Below are 16,235 nucleotides of genomic sequence, written 5' to 3'. Positions count from 1 at the left end.
TATATGGGGGATGAATGACTATGGGGGGATGAATGACTATGGGGGGATGAATGACTATGGGGGGATGAATGACTATGGGGGGATGAATGACTATGGGGGATTACTATGCTTACTATGGGGGAATATTACTATACTTACTATGGATGACACATACACATCATTCATCTACTCTTGGTCTGGCCCCCGGGTCCAATATATGAACCCATTGCGGCCCTCAAGTCAAAAAGTTTGCCCACCCCTGTGCTAGATAGTGGTTAATTAAGGACTGTTTTGCTAATTTAGCATAACGTAACATAACTCGGAACTGTATTTTGGCAATGGTTAAAACAAGGCTACAATGTTCCATTCCATTTTAATTTCTTTAACACAGTTAAATAAATAGGTACCTTCTCAGCATCTTGTTCAAACAGTCTTAGTTGAAAGCACTGGTCCAATTTCAACTTTCGCTGCTGCCACACCTGATGTAAATGGTGCCTCGTAGAATGAAGCCTGTCCAACATGGTAGAAACTTTGGGTAAAAAATTTTGAAGGTCAGCATTGCCAGAACTTGAATTTTTCTTAGGAAAACTTTCACTGTTCTGAATTCTTTGCAAAAGCATCTGTCCTTCATTATCAAGATCTTCAATTGGTGCCTTTGTAACCCTTTTTTTCAACTGAGAATGTGCCTCGATCATACTCCTGGCACCTTCCAAGTCTTGTGGCAGTTCTTTATTAGCAAGCATTTCCTGTAGCTCATCTAGTCGAGAAAGCATGTGGGTAGCGTTGGTAATAAACTCTTCAAATGCCACCCTGATTTCTATCCATTCTTCATGGTTATACTCCAAGCAACCATCAAATTCGGGGGTTAGCTGGGAGGGATCAACAACTTTGGTGAGGCCTTCCAAAGATACCAAGCTAGTCTGCAAAAGAGCAAAATTATTATGTTATTTATTAACTTTAAATTATTTGACTCAAAAATCACCAAAAAGAGGTTTTAGAACTAAAAGTTATCAGACACAACCAACTTCAGAATGTTGAAACCTAGGAAGGAGAGGGAATCAGAACATATGGAGCCAAGAGTTGGGCTTTAAACAAAAAACAAAAAATCAAAAAACACAATGGTATTATCCATATATCCCCTTCTTTACAATTTTGAACACTTCCCTTCAGAAATTAGATACCCGCTGTCATGTACTTGAAAATAACACTTTTATGTCAATTGTGACATACAAAAAGACAACCTTGGAACACCAACATCGAACGTTCCTGGCCGAATGCCCACTTCCATGATTTATTAAAAATTAAAGGTGATAAATAAAAGTCAAACAGAACACTGAGGTCATCTGGAAAGCACTGCTACCCATCCATTAGTCTTACAGGTTGGAATTTATCAAAACAAGAGCAGCCAGAATCTGTGTATGAGAACCAAGCAGCTTTGAAAAGGAAATCTAGAAATGTATTGGTTGCCACACACAGCTGCTCAAGATGCTGGCTGGTTCAGTTTTGATAAATTCCCCTCACAGCATGTCTAGAGAACCTGAAATGTCATTAGCAACAGAAAATTACCCTAGGTGTACAATGCACTTATGATCAATTACATTCCCTTATCAATGACATCCACAAAGAAACGTTTGTTAATACAATATAACTGGTTTTAAATGAAAATTACAATGTTATTACTTCTTGATCTTCAAATGTATCTAAATGTAATAAATAATAATAAATCTTACATTTAGATACATTACTTCTTGATCTTCAAATGTAATAAAATTATCCATATATCTTGTAAAAAAAATCTCATATGCATGAAAAGGGTTGGTCATTCTTTAGATGCCGCCCTTTCTTTTGGTGGCTCCAGGAAAAAAAAAAAAGTGTACGACGCAGCCATAAAGAGTATGTGCGTGGCATAACCCATTTCCACAGTGCACTATGCAGAAAATGTTTTTTAATTTTTGCTCTGCTGTAGGGCAAAACCAGATTTTCATTGCAAAGACACGAGTTTACATACATTTTCAAGCACGTTTCAAGCAGTGCTGTCTCATCAGTTTTTGTTTTTTTTTGCATAGGAATATGTAACATGAATTCTCTGCAAGAGAACGAAGAAAGCAATTCTTCTCCGTGTGCCCTGTTCACATCACAATATTGATGTCATGTCATTTTTTTTTCCGTGCAGAAAACTGCATACACATTACAGATTCCTGCTCAGAAAAAAATCTGCACATGATACTAGTGTTGTGTTGTGAACAGGGCACATAGAGAACAATTGTTTTCTTTGTGCTCTTGCATAACACGTGCAGAACTCAGAACTCACACATGGTGTGAACAAGGGCGAAAACAATTGCACTAATGCCCGCTGATCTCAACCAGAGACAAGGAACTAAATCGGTGTAGTTCCCAATCTTGTAATCCACATGACAGGCAATGATGATGATCAGTGGTAAGGTTTGTTTAGAAACAATCCACTTGCAGCTGTCACCGAGATTTCCTAGGACTTCTTTTGTGCCAGTGTTCAGACACTTGGAGGTATCTGCATATATCTCCAAAGGTAATGACTACAGATGCGGTGTGTGCCTGCGCATACTGTATGACCAAGAAAACGAATGAAGTGACTCAATAACAATTTCTTTGCACTTAGCCCAAGTTCGCACTGATGCTGTGAGGAATTCACACCAGTTTCTGTGCGATTTTTGCACCACATCATAATTCGCACCCAGTTCAAAAGAACCGCTGCGGAGGGGGGGGGTTTAAGTTAACAACACCCCGAAATCAGTTCTCAAAACACGGTACAGTGTGCAAAATCAGCTCGCATGAGTGTTTACACCCCTCATGAGATCCGACTCTGGTGCAGACAAAGAAAAAAAAAAGGAACCTTCACTTTTCTGGGGCAGATGCGGTGCCATTTGAGCCATACAAAATGTATGGCTCAAATTGCACTGCACAGAAATCGCATATGATTTGCACAGGAATGTGGTGCAGTTCCTGTGCGAATCACATGCGATGTGCCACACCACATCAACGTGAACCCGGGATAACATGTATGCACATATTGTGATGTGCATTGATTGTTTGCAGCACTATCTGGTACTTACAGTTGCTACTAAAAACAGAGCTTTGTTCTAAAGCGCAATATACCAATAGCCATTAAAACATAATAGTACAAATGGAAACAACCACAGACACTGTCTAACCGCTAAGAAACCGCAAGGTCAAAAAGTCCATGCGATTTCCCTGCGGCTGCATTTTTAACAAAGTGTGTGCACCTTATGTGCGAGGAATGCAAGCACGGCAGCCCGTTCAAATGAATGGGCTGCCGTGTCCCAGCAAAAGCGAACCTCACTGCCCGCACAACCGTGAACTAGGGCTAAAAGGGACACAGCTTAAATTTATCAAAATGATACTTGTCTTTAGAGAGCAACATAGCAATTTAGTCCCAAGATTTACTTTAAAACAGGCCATAGAGGAATCGAATAACAAACAAAATTTGTGTCAATCGTCGAATCGTTTTTTCGTATCCGTGTGCCAGCTGCGACACAAGATTTTCGTGCTGCAATCAAAAGTGCCTGATGCAACATTCTGTGATTTACTTTAAAAATTTAAACAATTGATGGCAATTGTATGAGCTATTTTAATTTTACGATGGACAGAACTTTAGTTTTTCAACTTCTCTATTGCCTGGTTTAGCTTCCATTCATATTTCGTGTTACAGAAAAGCAGAAAAATATTCTTACCTCAAACTCAAATTTGGAACTTCCAAAATTAGTTCTTTGCTTCTGCCAAAAATTGTCTGGCTTTATTATTAGTGCAACATGAATACAACAAGGAAAGGATTCTTGTAAAATCTTCAGTAATGGTTTAATGGAATCCCACTTAGAGCCACGCATATCTACAATTACTGTGAAACCTCTTTTGCAAACCTCTTCGCTGTAGAAAAAGAAAAGCAATAAAAAAAATATATAAGTTGCATACATGAAAATAAGTTGTACAATAATCAATTGTTAAATTAGGCTAGGTTCACATTGCTGAAAACTGATTTTCATTAGACTTTTAATGCGATTACATCACCAATTTGGATGTGGTTTCTGGAATCGCACCAATGTAGTACAGGAACCTTTTTGCAAAACTGTGCCATGGCAAGTTGCATTGATGTGAAAGAGCACCCTTGAAAATACCGTGCTTTCCATTGACTCTAGGCAAACCCCCTTCCTAGCCATAAAGTACTGTAAATTTAAAAGACAACTTTTGTTTTGGATAGAGTAGGAAATGGATAAAGCTGACCTGAAATCAAAAGTAAAGATAAAAAGGAAACCTCTAGAAATGTTACATAGTACCCTGAAAGATTTGTAAATCAGAATTCCTCCTAAAAGATACAAGTGCACTTCCTGTAACTTGAGCCTTATAGCTGCAGATCTGCAGTGCTGGATCATCTAAGGCCCTGTGCTTCTTATTGCTAGTCTCACCGGATTAGGAATGAGATATAGCAATGTCAGTACTGTGCTGCTCATTGTTCTCCATGCTGGAGAGAAAGCTGTACACGAGGACCTGAATGATCGCTCTCTTCACATTGTGAATCTGTGATTTCTGCGCCTTTCCGGACACTTTATAATCCCTTCAAATAGTCATTAGGAAGGTAGTTCTGACATGAGAAAGCTATCCACTACCAAGATGGCCACCTACACACACACAGACATGATTCAAAAGGCATAGTAGGTCAGTAATAAGAAAAGATCAGCAGCAGAGATCCTACAGGCAATACTAGTAACCAGTCCTTGTCCCATTGTCTATCCTGAACTCAGCGGCAAGACTCATCCACCTCACCAACCGCTCCACATCTGCCACCCCCCTCTGCCAATCCCTTCAATGGCTGCCGATTGCCCAACGCATCAAATTCAAACTGCTAACTCTAACCTACAAAGCCATTCACAACGCCGCCCCAAACTACCTAACCGACCTGATACCCAAATACTACCCTACACATGCCCTTCGCTCCTCACAGGATCTCCTATTCTCTAGCTCCCTGATCTCCGCCTCCCACGCCCGATTGCAGGATTTCTCCAGGACTTCCCCCATCCTCTGGAACTCCCTACCCCAATCCATCAGAATGTCACCTACCCTCCTCACCTTCAGGCGTACCCTGAAAACCCACCTCTTCAGGGAAGCTTACCCCACCCTCACCTAATAACTGACCTCCTCCACTCCTCCCACCACTCCATCCCCCACAGCCACTTCCTCCTGTACCACTACCCCCTCCCTCCTAGATTGTAAGCTTGAAAGAGCAGGGCCCTCGAACCCCTCATGTATTGTATTGTTTCTGTCTTGTCTCATGTTCTGTACCCCTTGCTATTGTACAGCGCTGAGCAAACCCTTTGGCGCTATATAAATACTGTATAATAATAATAATAATTGTGTCCAGAAAGGCAAGCAGAGGGCAATTTGCTTTTTTCATATATGCATAAATGACAGTCGGGGATTAAAACAAATAGGTCAGACTTTGCAGATGACACCAAGCTGTACAGTAGAATTACGTCCTTACAGGATGTGTCCAACATATAAGCCGATCTCAATGCACTGTTTAATTGGGCGACTACGTGGCAAATGAGGTTTAATACTGATAAATGTAAAGTTATGCACTTGGGGGTTCATTGGCTCCTGCTGCTGTCAATCACAGCCAGTGAGGCAATAAGCAGAAAGTGGGAGGCGGGGCAGAGCCACACTCTGTGTATGAATGGACAATGCCCATTTACAAGAGGACAGCTCGGAAGCGAGCCTACTTGAGTTCCCCCATAGCAAGGGGCTTGCTATTGGGGGCACTTGGCTGGGGGGGGGGGGGTTGAGAGAGCCAGGACCACCTGTGCAAAACTATTATTAAAGCTAATTTGACAGACCTGCAGGTGCCAGTGGGCTACCTCAAATGCGCACTGTCTGCATTCAGAGAAACACACACGCCTGTCTAATAAGGATCTGTAGTTGTGTAGTTGTGTTCGCACTGCCAAAGCACACCCATAGAGTAACAAACTGCCTGCACTCAGCTTCAGCCACAAACTGCTAATTTATGCTCTAAGGACCACAGCACGTGTGTAAATGGGCCCCAGGACCTCATTTCCACATAAACGGTCCACCAGCATCAAGGAGCCCATTTCTTGTCACAGGTGTTTGCAAGGAGCAGCAGCCTGTATATCAATGATGGGCTGACAAACATTGTGGCTATATGCATGTAATCTCACATCTTGGACACAAACCCCTATACACACGTAACAAAGATTTGTTATTTATTAACAAACAACAGTTTTAGTTCTTAGATTTAGTAGAGATTTTGTAAGAGTTTTGCAAGTTATGTTCTGTTTGTGCCCACTAACAATGATTTTAGTGTATTTTTATTGAAAATATTGTTTAGCTTAATATTTGCGCAACTGGAGAGAGATCTACAAACTCAAAAGACTCTGGAGTGAGGTTTGTGAGGTAACTGAGTCCATTTTTACATATATTGATTAAAAACCTTGTACAGGACCATATCCCATGATAGTCCGAGATACTCCAAGCAATTAGGCTAGTTCAACACAGACATCTAGAAAATTTAGGATCCACTGAACCTTTGTAGGATCTGCATTGTCTGTTGGGCATTGGCTGACAGTGCTCGCACTGATTGCTCCCTCAGAAAGTCAGCCAAATGTCTCTTTATGGAAATGCCCTGAGATCAAAGCAGAGGGAGAAGCTCACTTTAATGCTCAACTCTTTCTTGTGTATCATTGTCCTGAAAAGAATGAATTTAGAGAAAAAGAAAATTTTTCACAGCCCAGGTTTGAACCTACAGGCACACGTGAGGCATCTAATCATCACACTAAATTTGGCATAGCAGAGACGAGACTGGAACAGGAAAAAAACTTAGTTTTTTAATTGTAGGCCTGTAATTTAGGAATAACTCACTGAAATCTGTACGAACAAGAGTCTAGTAAACATTCCGTATATGATAAAACTTGAAACACAAAATCATAAATTATAATTTAATAAATATTCATAAAAAATAATATGATAATAATAAATTTAATTCAATAATATAATCAAACCAAAAACACTGAAATTTGAAATATAGCGCCAAGTTCACACATCGCTGAGCAAAGTCGCAGAATCGTTTTCAGTGTCTGATGACGAATTTCCTCACGAATCATTATCACTCAATTCTGCAAGTGGTTCTGATTTACTATCGCTGTTCTCTAGCCGGTCTAAAACCGATTTTGACCTAAAGGGACGCTTTTTGAACGCCATGGACTTTTCTAAGTTTCCAGACAGAAAGAACAGTCAAAATGCAGGCAGGGCGCAGGACAAAGCAGTAGGGACAAAATGTATGTGAAATGCTTTGAAACAGCAATGTTTTACTATGTAATGTTTTTTTAAAAAAAAGTCATTTTTTTAAATTTTCAAATTTGGCACCCGTACGCCCCGACGTCACAGGGACCGGAACACGGAAGCCAGCATCAGCCGGAGGAGATGGTCGGGGACGCATTGCGGGAGCGAAGGACAAGGTAAGCGCTGCAGTGAATCCAAGTGAAACCATGGTAAGCCCGAGTGTAGCTCGGGGTTACCACTTTTGGTACTGAAACTCTACCCCGAGCTACACTCAGGAATACCGCTAGGGAGGTTAACCAAAAAATACCGAAACATTTTGAAAAAAATATTTAGCTTTTTGCTTTAAAACATATCCAATAAAAAAAAATCTAATTTCTCCATAAATTTAGGCCAAACTACATTCTGCTACATGTCTTTGGTAACAAAATAAAAAAGCCGCCTACTCCATCACGCCCTACCGCCACCCCAACCAAGATCTGGACACTGGCCCGTACTGGGCGGAAACGTCTTTCCCGTACACCTCTACGCCCACGACCTCCTAGAGCAGGACAAATACTGGTCTGATGACCTTCCTGGATGGTCTGTTGGGTGTTCTCGGAGTCGCCTTCTTCCCCAATTATTGCACCGCTAACGTCAATGTTGCTGTGCCCTGGTTATGTGCTTTCATTTTGTTTTTCCTTGCCAGGACAGACAATTGGTGAGATGTGTCGGTTGTCATGTTGTCCCCAAACCCGTCTAGCATTAGGCCTAGACGACTTGGGTCTGTTCCCATGTCCCGAGTTTATATCATTACTGATATCTTTGTTTTTTGCTGTTCTTACAGTTTATGTCTTCTGTTTTTATCGTTTTCAGTTTTTTTCATCGATGATGCTTTATTCACTCTTTATACTGGTACAATTGCTTTTTGTAATATTAACTAATGATGACTTTACGGTTACTATCCTATAATGTCAAAAGGTCTTAACTCCATCCAAAAACAGTGGATGGCTTTGAAGGAATTTCGATCCTCAGGAGCAGATGTTATTTTTGCTCAGGAGACCCATTTTAAATCGAATAGCTCTTTTCGTTTTGCCTCACGGTTTTTCTCCCAATCCTACTTGGCTTTAGATCCCACTGGGAAGGCCGGGGTAGCGATTTTGATACGGACACACTACTCCCTTCGGATCGTTTCCTCCAGAGTCGTCCCACGGGGTCGTTTTATTCTTCTAGAATGTATGTTTGGAGGCTCTCCTCCAAACATACTTCAATTCCTTTCCCAAGCACTCGCCAGATTAAAATTCCCTTTCTACACCACACATGATCATTGGTGGTGACTTTAATTATGTCCCCTATAAAGACAGGAAGGTCCTTTTTGAATCCACTCCCTCGAAGCGGCAATGATCCTCCTCAAGATCTTTTCATAAGCTGATCAGGGAACATCATCTCTTTGATGCTTGGTGGGCCAAACATTCCTTACAAACAATTTACTTTCTATTCCTCTCATCGCAGTTATTCTCACTTATACCACTTTGTCTCCGCTCCTTTACTCCCTCTTTAGGTTTCTTCTGAAATCAATCCTATCACGTGGTCTGACCATGCTTCCCTGACTTTGAATCTTCTTTTCCCTGACTTCCTACTGAAGGCCTGTCACTGGCGCCTCAATGAGACTTTCCTCACTACGACCCACCTCCGCGAGGAACTTTCTTAAGGACTAGACATGTACTTTCATCATAATGTGGGCTCAGTGGTTTCTTCCCCGACCCTATGGGAGGCTCATAAGGCTGTCTTTCGGGACTCTGTATTTCCATGGGCTCCCATGTAAAAAAGTCCTCTACTGCTGCCAAGGCTTCCCTTATTCGCCAACTATCTTCGGCTGAACGTCGTTTACTTGCAAAGCCGTCTATTACTGGGCTTCATAGGGTAACTTCTCTCCGTGACCAGGTTAAAACCCTCGATTTGCGTAAATCTTCACAGTCCCTTCTTTGGGTCAATCAGAAATTTTAAGAATTCTCTAATAAACCACACCGCATGCTCGTAAATCAGCTCAAAGCACAATCTCCCTCAACGATACCTGATCACCTACTCCAACCGGATGGTGACCCTACCTACGACCCTCACGTAATGGCCTCAATCTATGGAACATACTATAAGAACCTTTACAACTGCTTGACCCCAGATCTCCACCCCCCCTGCAAAAGGCATCTTGACGCCTTTTTTGATTCTCTATCCCTCCCGACGTTAACACCCCCTTACTTCTGGGCCCTTAATGCGGACATTTCATCCAAGGAATTATTCGAGACAATCAAACAACTCCCGTCTCACAAATCTCCGGGACCTGACGAACTACGCTATTATAAAACCTTTATAGGCACTTTGGCTCCTCATATTCTCTCCCTATTTCAGGATCTCTTAAAGGGCATCACACACCCCCCCCCCCCAATGGCAGAATTTTCCCAGGCATATATTTCTTTAATTCCCAAGCCTGATAAAGACCATTCTACCCCGGCTAACTACCGTCCCATTGCCCTATTAAATTCCAACTATAAAACATTTACTATGATCTTGGCCAACAGGTTGACCAAATTCATCTCCAAGCTCATACATAAGGTTCAGGTGGGCTTTGTGCCGGCTAGACACGCCGTGGATTGATCTGGTTAACCGATCCTCGACTCCTGCTATATTACTGAGCTTAGACACTCAGAAAGCTTTTGATCGCCTTAGCTGGCCCTATATGTTTATGGTCTTGGAGAAGTTTGGCTTCCGGGGTCCATTTGTGGCTGCCTTGAAGGTTGTTTATTCTTCACCTTCTACACAGGTCAGATTAGAATCGTTCCTTTCTCCCTCCTTCCAAATGTCAAACGGTACACAGCAGGGTTGCCCACTTTCCCCCCTACCGTTTAGCCTTTGTCTGGAACCGCTGGCTATCGCCATTTGGTCCAACCCTGACATAAGAGGGATAACTTCTCAAGTGCATGAATACAAATTGTCCCTATTTGCAGACAATATCCTCCTTACGTTAATGCACCCCCTTACTTCCCTACCAGTTCTCCATAAAACTTTACAATTATTTGGGGCTCTGTCGGAATATAAAAAGTGATTGCATCCAAAACTGAAGCACTCCCTGTACACATCCCACCCGACGTATTGTCCTTTCTCCAATCGTTTTATCCATATCGTTGGTGTACTCACTCTTTAACCTCTTCCATACAGGGCACTTTTACCCCCTTCCTGCCCAGGCCAATTTTCAGGTTTCAGCGCTCTCACACTTTGAATGACAATTGAGCGGTCATACAACATTGTACCCAAACTAAAATTTTATCATTTTCTTCACACAACTAGAGTTTTCTTTTGGTGGTATTTAATCACCACTGGGGTTTTTATTTTTTGCTAAATTAACAATAAAAGACCAAAAATTTTGAAAAAAAAACAAAAAAAAAAGTGTTTTTCTTTGTTTCTGTTATAAAAGTTTGCAAATAAATAATTGTTCTTCATAAATTTAGGCCAAGATGTATTCTGCTACATGTCTTTGGTGAAAATAACCCAAATTAGGATGTATTATTTAGTTTGTAGGAAAGTTATAGAGTTCAGAAAACTATGGTATAGATCTGAATATTGATCAATCCTGAAGTACTGACGGCCAATCTAATTCTTGAGGTCCAAGAATGTCAGAACAGTACAGATATCCTCCAAATGACCCCTTTTTGCAGAGTAGATAGTCCGACGTACTTCATAAGAGGCATGGCGAGTTTTTTGAAGTTGTATTTTTTTTGTCATAATTGTTCGGAAAATGAAAAAATAAAAAAAATTATTTTCACTATTTGTTTTTTTACATACTGTCACCAGTGCAGTACAGCATCATCATATAACTGGTATGGCGGTGATCAGGGACACTGGTGACAGTATGAAAAAAAAAATTAATTTTTTTTTAATTTTCAGTACATTTTTTAAAGATTTTTTTCATATTTCACTATGACCAAATTAGTACAATGTTACCATAGTAACATACTACTTTGAGGAAGTGATCAGTTTTTTGTTTTTTGTTTTTTTTCTACACAATTTGCTTATAGCAAAGAATTACTTTGCTATAAGCAAGCATTTACCTGAATGACATCGATTCATTCAGGGTTTTTTTTTTTTTTGTACTTAGCTGTGATTTGGCCACAGCTAATCACATGACACAGCTGGGCTGTGATTGGCCCAGCTTGTGCATGTGATTGCTGTGACCATTCACAGCTAGACACACCAGTATACAATGGATGGCATGAATGAAGCCATCTATTGTATACAACTATCATGAGACCTACTGTGCTTGGTCACAGCAGGTCACATGGTTCCGGCAACGGGACCGGTACTCAGATCTGTCATCGGCCGTGTCCGAGGTACGCGCACAAACTGTGCATGCCCGAAAGGACGCCATATGGAGTCCACCCAGAAAGGTAAGGGTCTTTGCCGGCCGCCATTCGGCCATAGGCTGGGCGGAAAGAGGTTAAAGTACTTGGGTACCAACCTCACTTCTTCATACCACTCTATATATGAGGCTAACTTCCCTTCATTATTCATTATTGCCATTTCCCAATCTCTAAAATTCTGGGACACCCTGACCCGGGCACTTAAACCCTTCTCTGCTATCCAGAAAAAAGCCCATCTTCCTCCCCAGCATTTTTACCTCTATTTGCAGATAAGCCATTTCTTTTCTACCGTGCAACCCTCCTTGACCCTTGAAAAGCCTACTCCTTTTGGAGCATCTATGTATACAGGGCCCACATCAAAGGGGCATAATCTCCACTACCTATAAACTCCTTATGGACACCTACCCCTTATCCAATGATGCCCACCACTATATGCGTAAATGGTCCCAATTTCTCAGCTGTGACATTGATTTGATGCAGTGGAAAAAGATTGGAAAATGCATCTAAATCTTCCATATACGTAGTCTATAAGGAAAATGTGTATAAAATCATGATGTTTTGGTCCAGAACACCTGATGTACTTCATGCCCGTAACCTGGGTGCTTCTCCTGCCTGCTGGCGATGTGGGAGAGAATCTGGTTCTCTTTATCATATTTTTTGGGAATGTAGGTCTATCATTCCCTTTTGGGAGGATGTACAGTCCCTGCTACGTTCTTTACTACGTACCAACATTCCTTTTGAACCCCTTTACTTTCTTTTGGGCCTTCCCTTCCCTGGCCTCCCCAAATTGTCCAAGAAACTCTCCATGCATGTTTTGACGGCGGCCAGGAGAAGCATCCCGATGTGTTGGCTCTCTTCCACACCCCCCCCCCCCACTGCCGACATTATTTAAGATTATTACAGACAAATGGAATACCTAACCGCTCTCCATGCCAGCTCTGTATCCATATTTGAAACTATATGGAATCCATGGGATGCTTAGATCTCTGCTCAAAATGTACTGATTTGATTATTTTTCCACTGTTTCATTGACTTTGTATGTGGTTTTTTTCTTACATGTTTTTATCATCGATGAACCTCTCTCTTCCCTCTCTTTTTTTTTCTTCAAAAGTTTCATATTTATACGTGTGAAAAAACTCAAAAAATGTTACTTACCAAAAAAAAAAAATCCCAAGAGTATATTATAGCATCTACTGTACAAACAATGATATGTACACTGGAATTTTTTATTTTTTTTTTTAATACTACTAATACTAGAGATTAGCGACATAGTGGGACTGTGATTATGCGGCAGGCAAATTTTACATTCCCTCACATAATAAAAAAAATAAAATTTAGGCCCGATCATACCAAAAAAGCCCTCGTTTATCTATAGGAAAATGAAAAACCAACGAGATGTTTTAGTGAAAAGTATGATCTCTCCTCCTAGGCAGAAAAAGATTAATTGCTTTTAAAGGTTTTTATCCATGCAAGAAATGTAACATCTGTAAGACTTCTGATGTAAAAACAAGTGATTTCAGATTTTATTTCTCAGAGTACAGGACAAACTTAATATTAAGACATTACTTGCTCTTCATCATTTGTAACGTATTTACTGGAATGTCCGTGTCATCTCCAATATGTGGGTAGGACATCCAGACCCTTATATAAAAGATTGAGAGAGCATGTGGCAAATATAAAAGACAGGAAAAAAAGACCACTGTCTTTCAAGGCAATTCAGGCACTTCCATAACTGTGATCCGGGGGTTTTGAAATTTTGTGGAATTGATAAAATAGAAGCCCATTGGAGAGGCGGGGGATAAAATACAAGCTATCTCAAAGAACAAAAACCCTCTGGATTTTTCAATTACAAACTTTAAGACCAAAAGGATTGAATGTTGATCTAAAATTGTTTTATTTCAAACTACTGATGACAGGAGCTAGTATTTATGAGTATTAATTAACTGACATTCTTGATTTTTTTAAATAGTAAGATAAGGGGTAATAATATAAATTCAAAATTACTATTTTATTTTTATTTAATAATTTAGGATATTAATATTTAAAAAAAAAATTAAATAATTTTAGGAATGTGTATAACAGAGAATATGGGATTACAATTCATTTATTATTGAGGGTTTATATATATTTATTTTTATTTTACTCTTAATACACTTATATTTAATTAAAATTCAATATTGTTGTCTATAAACATATTAATTAATGATACAGTAGAATTATATTGAAGGATAAGTATTAGCAATTTTATGTAGTTATGAGTATATAATTAGTTATGTTAAAAAGTCCTTATTAGTTCCTTGTTTTGTGTGTGTGTTTATATTTAACTATACCCATATATTTGTAATAGATATATATACACAATATCAGGAATTTATATCCTATAGGATTATGCCTCATCGTTTAGAATAAGGATCATCTATGTTATAGTTTAGTTTTAGAATATGGGAGTTCAGGATTCCGTGTATATATATGATATATGATCTATATAATAATATCTTGGATTGTGGGGAGTTAGGGTGTTTATATAAGTGCCTCGGTATAAGTTCGGGTAGTGATAAGCAGTCCCATTATAGCTGCTGTATCAGGTGAGAAATGACTCCGTAATTGCATAAAGTATTGGCAGCTTTCCCTCTCCCGATATGGCAGCCGGGGGTCTGGAGCCGCGGGGAGGAGAGCTATAAAGTGCGGCCGGTCAGTACGACGAACACACCCCTTAAGTCCTGGAAGTGACGAAACGCGTCAAGGGAAGTGACGTCGGATGCACAAGAGAGGAACTGGAAGTGGCGGATCGGCCATCTTGGACATTGGAAAACACATGCCAAACAATCCTGGAGGCTGCTCAGTGACCGTAGAGGTTTGATGGCATGAGAACAAGGCGATTTTATTATTAATTTAATGTGAGCATATAATAAAGTATATTTGTATTAATCCCATACGGAATTACACTATATCCTTTTCATATACCATTCGCATATGTTGGAGCATGGGTACTATAAGTACTATGGAGTACTTCCAAAAAAAGCCATGATGACACCTAGAAGGTTGTTGATGACATCATAAAGAGTGTTACTCAGGCTTGGAAGGCGTTCGTTGGAGCGTGGTGCATATTTCCCCAGCAATATTAAGGCGGTTTTTTGGTTGTTTTTTGGGAAGGGTATTTATGCCTTACACTTTAGAAGTTTACACTGAATGGTCACTTGGATTAATTTATTCACAGAATGATGCACAATCACGGTTGTTACACTGTGTTCACTTTTAAGGTCACGTTTTTTGAAGTTGCACAGTGCATATTGTTTTTTATTGGTATTCATTTATCTTATAAAGTTAATGCACTATATGAGTTTTCCTTTTTTTTTTTTTTGAGGTTCACATTTCCTTTGGGAGCCAATAGGAGGGCTCGTTATTAAGGATCCGGAAATTTTCCATATTGGAATCAAAGATTGGAATATCTTTTACTTTTGGACATGAGTGACTTATTCTATTAATATATTTAAATATTTTGGGGGGTTTTTTACTTATTATATGGTATTTCAAAAAAAATTTTCAAAAAGTTGCTTCACATTTTGCATTTGTAGGAGAATATGTTACAGCATCTTGGGGTATTATTGAGAAAATTTCACATTCCCTGACACTGTGGTAACAGACATCTCCAGTGACAGTGCTAATATACACTGTCACTGTGCTAATGACACTGGCTGAGAAGGGATTAACATCTAGGAGAAAAAAATTGGAAAGAAAAAAAGCACACCGCTGCTGCCTGTGCCTGTCAAGAGCTTTGTGTTGCTTACCAATATAGGGCTCTCTTCTGTCATTCACCACACACACACACACACACACACACACACACACGATCCGGTGCAGCGGGGCCGCACTGTAGCAGTAAAGCTACAGTGCATGGACTACAAGTGGTTAACATAATACTACCTTCTCAATCCTCATGCTGCTGTGCTTACATCACCCCCAGAAACAAAGGGGCGGTGAGCAGACCAGTCACCAAAGAGATCAGAAGTAGTGAAATTTGACTGGTCCCCAGAGCAGGTAATCATGATTTAGAATCCTGGCTATTCACTTTGAAAGAATAAAACTCAGGCTGTGTTGGCAGGATGTTTTGCCAGGGACTGTCGAGGGCCCTTGAGGGACACTAAAAAAACAGACAGCCACCTCACTGTTAAAGCACAGCAGTTTAACCCCTTGATGCCGACGTCACACAACTATGCGGCCTCACAGAACTGGGCTTTTTTCAATGGGGCCGCATATTTGCGTACCTATCTTTGTGCTGGGACAGCATCGCATAGCGCGCTCCCAGCACAAAGGTCCTGGTGTCACTGAGATTCCCGGGTCCCGTTCTAACAATCAGGGCTTGAGACTCCCGATTCTCTGATTAGCTATCATAGTGATCAGTCACTGTACAGCCCAGCCCCCTTGTTTTTTTTTTGGTTTTTTCTTTTCTCTCTATGAATGGAGGAGATACATTGTATCTCTCTAACTCCTGGCATAGAGGGGAAAAAATGTTTTTTGTTTTAACAA

The 16,235-nt window shown here is 40.3% G+C and overlaps 1 protein-coding gene across 4 annotated transcripts in view; it reads right to left on the bottom strand.

Annotated features, from left to right (window-relative positions):
* LOC149444794 (triple functional domain protein) overlaps positions 1-16,235 on the bottom strand; it is a 455,657-nt gene that overhangs the window by 379,787 nt on the left and 59,635 nt on the right. For all 4 annotated transcript variants that reach the window (XM_089654527.1, XM_089654524.1, XM_089654525.1 and 1 more), the window contains exons 4-5: positions 3,708-3,900; positions 387-899 (exon numbers count right to left, since the gene is read on the bottom strand). In XM_089654527.1, the coding sequence (XP_089510653.1) occupies positions 387-899; positions 3,708-3,900 (706 nt within the window). The remainder of the gene's footprint in view (positions 1-386; positions 900-3,707; positions 3,901-16,235) is intronic.

The sequence above is a fragment of the Staurois parvus genome, unplaced genomic scaffold (assembly GCF_062004578.1).
Source record: "Staurois parvus isolate SC_StPar_1 unplaced genomic scaffold, SC_StPar_1.0 ptg000772l, whole genome shotgun sequence".
Classification (NCBI taxonomy): domain Eukaryota; kingdom Metazoa; phylum Chordata; class Amphibia; order Anura; family Ranidae; genus Staurois; species Staurois parvus.
This window is presented reverse-complemented; position numbering and strand designations above follow the sequence as displayed.